At 60.9% G+C, this 6,435-nt stretch overlaps 2 protein-coding genes across 2 annotated transcripts; both read right to left on the bottom strand.

The window, feature by feature from the left end:
• Window positions 1–809: 809 nt before the first annotated feature.
• Window positions 810–1,435, bottom strand: MNEG_4514 (hypothetical protein; the record flags this gene model as incomplete). The annotated part of the gene is made up of 2 exons (XM_014047010.1): window positions 810–1,092; window positions 1,398–1,435. 2 exons carry the CDS (start codon window positions 1,433–1,435, stop codon window positions 810–812), a joined length of 321 nt encoding a protein of 106 aa, XP_013902464.1.
• A 3,723-nt stretch (window positions 1,436–5,158) lies between these two features.
• Window positions 5,159–6,433, bottom strand: MNEG_4513 (Cleft lip and palate transmembrane like protein 1; the record flags this gene model as incomplete). The annotated part of the gene is made up of 4 exons (XM_014047009.1): window positions 5,159–5,452; window positions 5,673–5,846; window positions 6,173–6,285; window positions 6,427–6,433. The coding sequence occupies 4 exons, from the start codon at window positions 6,431–6,433 to the stop codon at window positions 5,159–5,161; spliced, it is 588 nt and encodes a 195-aa protein (XP_013902463.1).
• Between the last annotated feature and the right edge of the window lie 2 nt (window positions 6,434–6,435).

Raw genomic sequence — 6,435 nt, 5'->3', positions numbered from 1 at the left:
TGGCCGTTGTGGAGATACATGCAACTTGTCCCTATGCACCCACCAGTTGTCAGCGCTTGCCATGCCTGTGCTGCGGCTGCGAAAGCCCCACTGCAGGCAACAAGTTCCAGGGTGAGAACAGTGTCATTTTGTTGCACATGGGCTCAACCATACGGGCATGCCGCAGCAGACAGACGACAGTCATTGGCGGCAAGCGGATACTGTGTGACAGCTCTCTAGATCGCACCTTGAACGTTGACGGCCTGCAGGATGGGTAAGATATGCAAGTTGGACATTGAGGGTGGTATCAGGTGAATTCCATCAGGAGAGCAGCAGCGCTCAGTGCTGTCGACACATGATTGCGCACCTGACCTGCGGCACCTGGCTGGCTCCAGGCGCTGCAATGCTCTACGCTCGGCCTGTTGGGTGATGCCGGAGCCAGAGGCTCTGCCTTGTCTCTCATGATCAGTATTACTCCAATCAGCTGCCCACTTGTCAGCATCCGCCACACTTCTGCCCACTGTTGATACTTGGCCAATCAACCCCTCCCCCCAGGACGCACCCTGTGAGTGTCAGCCTGGAGAGGGTGTCAATGGCCACTCTCTGGGTGCCGCTGAAAAGAGTGTAATCAATGGCTTCTGCTCAGGATCAGAGGAGGAGCAGGCATCACGAGCAGGGTTGGTCGCATCAAGCAAGTGCAAGGGGATGACAACGATTATGAGTGGGAGGGGGTGGAGGCCAGTACCACACTTGCCAACAATGCAAGACTTGCCTAACAAAAGGTCAGCCCGATCCATTGCCCTTTTTTGTTTCACAGCCACCCTGCCCAATCATACATCCAAGTGGCCCAGCAATGCAAGACCCGGCATTCTGCAAACGCCTGCGCGCACGGCGGTCTTACGTTGCGCGGTCAAACTGATGTTGCGGGTGGCGAACAGAGCAATGGGCTTTATGTTGAGGGTGTTGCTGATGTCGGCCGGCTCCTGAACTACCAGCTCCAGCAGGGATGACAGCAGGCCGCTGCTACTCCAGCTGAAGTCGCTGGCAAAGTAGACGTCGATGCTCTGGCCGGCTGCCACAGTCAGCGTCTCGGTTGACAGGCAGGTGGCGAAGCTGTGGGGTTGAAAAGGGGGGGGGGGGCGTTACAATGATTGGAGGTTGGATGCGTGTTGCCCAATATGTTGTAAGATGTGGGCTCCAAGGCTTTCGCATTTTGCAACGGGATCGCCGTCCGAGCTGCCAGACTGCATCAGGTGAATGAGCAGGGTGCCCCACACCCCGATGACATAGCAGGGGCAATTGGGTGTGCCCATTCAGTGCAGCTGCTGCCCGAGGTCGTGGCGCAATGTCAGCAGTGATAGATCAAGTGCACCGGACTTGCAGGCAGAAAGGTGCACGCAACCACTTGAACAACTCACGTCTGGCAGTCGTTCTGCAAAGACATGAGTAGGAGCATTTTTGAGGGGGCACAAGGTTGTTGGGTTCAGTTTCCTTGCTCGCTGACAGGCAGCGTCGCAGGCGCGTATATGTGGTGTGCATACCACACTGCCCCTGGTCCAGCAAAACGAAAGATGTGCCCAGGAGAGGCGTGTCCAAGCTGTGAGGGATGCCTGTGAGTCCATGCGGTGAGCACATGCATTGCAGCGGCAGCTCACCAAGCCGTTGAACTGGAACAACGCTTGCTGGGTGAATGGCAGGTAGGTTCCAGCATTGAAGGGGTCGCTGAAGCTAAAGCCCCCCAACGCCCCGGTGCCCCACGCTGCATTGGTCAACGTTGTTCCTGATGCGCAGCCAGAGTCCTCGGCGCGCGTGCACATGTAGTTTGTGAGCGTGTCCCCCTGCATTCAAAATGCCATCAAAAGCAATCAGGGTCAGTGGGTGGGGATATATGAGCGAAAAGCGTGATGTAATGTAACATAATGAAAGCCGGGCACAACAGCGGCGTCTCGGAGGGGTGGCTGGGCGTGTTGCGTGTGGCAGCTCCTCAGGTCACAAGGCATCAGCGAAGCGACCTGAAATTGTGATTGCGAACAGTATTAACAGCCACGGTGTACTGCTAGCGTATGAATTCTAGCTCACCCGGGTGTCTGAGGGGTACTTGAGGGGCACCCACACAATGCCCGTGCTGGTTGCATACCACGGCGGAGCAGTCAGCGGCGCAGTCAGGGTTGCCAGCTGCGAGCTAACCGTGACGCCCGCCATGGCAGGCTGCGCCAACGTCAGAAGGATGCTGACTGCGGCCAGTAAGAGGGCGAGCCAAGGAAGGGGGCACGCTGCCGGGCGCCCAGGGCAGCTGCGTACCATGCAGCCCTGCGACAACACGCGCGGAAGAGACAAGGGGGGCAGGGCACAGCGATCACTGCCGGCTCAGCATGGGCCCCTTGATGCACTCTTGAATTTTGAGGTTCAATGCCCATGTGCCTCCGTGTAAGCTCCCTGGTTACCGCGTGCCCCCAATTGCCAAATGACAAAACGCGTTTGCACTGAGTGGTCCTTGCAAGCCGGCAGTCCAGCCGTACGAGGTGGCCGCTGCGGGCTGGTGACACCTCCACTTGCCAGTGCAGATTCACCCTCACCATTTTTGAGACACGGGTCAGGCGCTGTGACAGGACTCCCAGTGCTGCTCTGAGTCACTTGCGCAGTAGTCAGCCACTTGGCAGTCCAGCAGCAGAGTCCTCAATAATGGCACCGCTGCTCAAAGCAAAAAACGCATAGACTGCTAATGGTTCAAGTACTCGCCACAGCGCTGAGCCGAGGAGGCCGCACCCGTGTTTGCGCTGGTTTTGGCGGCAAAAAGCTGGCACGCTAGAAGCAAATAGTCGGGCTAGACCAGAATTGTATATGCATGAATCTTAACTTTGCATTTAATGGCCACGCTTGGACGTCGGACTGGAGCAAAACACATTTTGTGACCAGGAACCAGGTCCGCGATCGGAGTGACACCCGACACAGTCGCCCGTGATCCTGTTGAACAATAAATGTATTAAAACTTCGTCTTGCGTGGCCAGCGCAAATTTCAGGATATGACTGCAGGAGTGGCCAGTCCTGCACTTCCAACGCCCGCCACGCCGTGCGCCTGTTCGGCGAGGGCGGGATGAGAACCATGACACCCCCGGTGACAGGACCGCCCCAGGTCCGCTACCCTCTGCTGCAGCCAAAAGAGCGGCTGCTGGTCCTCCTCGAGCATCTAGGTGCTCGAGGAGGACCTAGATGGACACTCGCTTTGTGCACTCCGCTGCTTGCCGCACACCTGCTCCTTTGATCCCCGGTGAGACGGTGACGGCCGACTACGACTCCAAGGTAGTTGAGGTATACTTCTATCTAGGGCTGAAAAGAATGCGGCATATCCCTTGTGCCACATTGGGCGCCCGCAGCTCCACAGCTGGCACCGCGCATGTCACTCTTCTTGATGACCAAGCATGTAGACCAGGCACCGGAAATCTTGCAATCGCTGCCATGGTGCTGTCCCTGCTGGCCCGCTGTTGTTTGAAAGGTGCAAGGAGAGGTGAGGTGGCACAAAGCACAAATTTTGTGTGGGCGTTCACAGCTGCCTGGTCCAACCTGCGAGCGGAACAGACGTTAGAGGCTCCATAATCCGGGAACATGCTGACAAGTCCGCCGTAATCCCCAGCAGAAACCTCATTGATGGCTAGGTGCTGGCGCCGCTTGCTTTGTTACCTAACCTGGTGGCGCTGTTCGTGGCCAGCCAGTCATTGTGCAACCTGGCGAGGACATATACACACGCGTTGCGCTGACCAAAAGCAAGCCCAAGGTCGCCACGTCAGCAGGGTCGATGCTGTCGGTTCCATTCAAGCACCCGATGGCGCATGCGTACAAGCGCGCTTCGCCGCGGCGTGAGCGGCGTGGCACAGCGGGCACAGCGTGCAATGTTCGCATGGCTGAGCGTCATGAGGTTTGTCCCGAACTCAAGCGCCTCATCGGGCAAGAGCGGGTGGCCCCGGCTGGCCTCCCTAGAATCCTGTGGCCTCACGCCACGGCCAAAACTTTGATCGTGCAGTCAGCCAGGGCCTGCAGCCGTGCCGCCAGCCAGTTGCAGGAGCACAGCAGTCGGCAGCTGGCACACTTGGCAGCAGCGGCACGCAGCCGCGCGTCTGCGAGCGGCAGCTTCTGGCGCCTCATTGGCGTGTACTCGGCGCTGAGGACCAGCACCCCCTGCCAGGGGCGGCCTGAGCGCAGTGCAGTGCTGGCGGCGTGCGGCGCGGCGCCGCGTCGCTGCCTGGGAGGCGCGCGAGCCGCAAGCTTGAGCGGCAATCAGGTGCACACGGCCCACCTACGCCGCGAACAAGCGCACGCAGAGCGTGTGCATTCATCCCTGCGCTCGTGCAGGGAGAAAGTGCCGCGTCTGTCGCCCTGGCGCCGCAGCCGGCTGGTCATTTCCTTTGCGGACTGCTGGTTCCCTTTCTTCCTCGTCTTCTGGTCTGGCCTCCTGCTTGGCTCTGCGACACGCCCCTCGCGCCGCCCACAGATAACCAGCCACCCTGCTAGCCCAAAGGCGCACAGCAAGTCGCTCGCTGCCAAGCCATGTGGGGCGCGGCGTGCTCGCGACCGCAGCAGCGCCGGACGGACCAGTCTGTCAGGAGGCGGCGGGCGACCTGCCAGGCTGTTCCGGGGCGCCACCACTGCATGCATGCACTCGTGCACGTGCCCTCGCACTCTGCCGCGCCAGGTTTCTGGCAATGCCTCCCCGTCCAGCACCACCCTAGCGGGGGAAGCCATCATCAACATCACACATGACTGCAACACCCCCGCCCTGTATGTTGGATACTGTTCCTGCTGTCTAAGCGATGGAACACTAACCCACGGCAGCTGCACACAACAGGGCCGCGCTGCCACCAATTACTGGATTATACCAGGCTCTCTTGCTGCGCTCCTGGGAAAACGCACGCGCAGCCTAGCGGCGGAATCTGCCGTTCAGCCAGCGCACAAAGTCATATGAAGTCAAGCCAGCTATTCACTCGCACGTGCTACCATCATGCAGGCGATACGGCAGGCAACGCGATCCCACCCTGGCAGCCGCAACCAGGACCCATCATGGAGACGTACATTCAACCATGCACCAGTCCCCGCGGCTCCAGAGAGCCGGGCAAGGGTGTGTCGCCTCACTAATCGACACGTTGCTGCAGCAACAACAGACCAAACGCGCAACCCATACGCAGCTTCACAGGTCCTTTCTGCTCTCGCCACCATTCGCCGCAGCCGCCTCGCCCTCGCCCGCAGCCTCTGCCGCAGCCGCCGCTGCCGCGGGCTTCCGCCGCCGCGCACCGCCCTCGCCCTCCTGCTGCTGCGCCCCCTCGCCCTCGCCGGCCGGCAGCGCGGCCGTGGCCGCGCCCGCGCCGCCTGCGACCGCGCCGGCGGCGGTGCCGTTGGCGTGTGCGCGGGCGCGCTCCTCCTCCATCTCCGCGCTGAAGCCAAACTCGTTGACGCGGGTCTTGTCCACGCGGTAGATCCAGCGCTGCGGACGAGGGGGCCAGGCAATGCGTTGTCAGCCGCCCGGGGCTTTTGAGGGAAGGCCGGATGCGTTGGAGAAGTCACTTGCGCAGGGGGCGCCGGCAACCTGGGCGCGCTCACTTGCGCTGACGGCACAGGGAGCCGTCACTGCGCGCCTCCGCGGCCCCCGATACCCCTTGCCCCTTGGGCCCCGTGTGGTGGAAGCCGTGTCGCGCCCGCCGCACCTGGTATATGAAGATGAGGAAGATGATGTCGTCGCGGAAGACGCTGAGGCGGTGCAGGGTGGGCATCTTGATGACGAAGGCGAAGAGGTCGTCTATGATGGTGTTGAGGAACTTGTAGGTCATCTGGCGCCACGGGAGGTGGGCCACGGACTTGAGCTTGTAGTTGAGGTACAGCTGGGGGCGGTGGGGGAAGGGGGGAGGGGCGGGGTGTGAGCAAGTGAGTTGCGTTGCAAGCATGAGTGAGCGCGTGTGCGAGTATTGTGGGGGTGAGTGCTTGCGTGTGAGGATATGTGCGCACATGTGTGCAACTGCTCATGCACACACAGAGGATTGATTGTTACTTGAAAGGGATGTGATGGCGGCACTGGGCTGGAAATGGCTCAGGCGTGGGGTTGGGAAATGCAAATGTGCCAGCATTGGACAGAGCACGTCCAAACACCCGCCGGCTTGCACGTGTGCGTCGCCCTTGCCGCCCCCACTACGCCGCGCGCGCCGCTCACCTGGGGGCACATGAGGATGAACCCGAACGTGTAGACGGCCCCCACCAGCGAGCCCAGCACCCAGGAGTACCATGACTTGTGGGTGTCGTACATCAGGGAGTAGGCCGCGTAGCCTGGGGAAGGGGGCAAGGCGGGGAGTGGGAGGGGTGGGGGGGTAAGGGGGGGGAGATTGAGCAGGTAATCGAGGGGGAGATGGGCACCCCCCCCCCTGGAGCAGCGCCGCCACGCGTGCAGGACGCTCTGGCCGCGTATACAGCTCATAC

Source organism: Monoraphidium neglectum (assembly GCF_000611645.1).
Source record: "Monoraphidium neglectum strain SAG 48.87 unplaced genomic scaffold scaffold00629, whole genome shotgun sequence".
Lineage (NCBI taxonomy): Eukaryota > Viridiplantae > Chlorophyta > Chlorophyceae > Sphaeropleales > Selenastraceae > Monoraphidium > Monoraphidium neglectum.
This window is presented reverse-complemented; position numbering and strand designations above follow the sequence as displayed.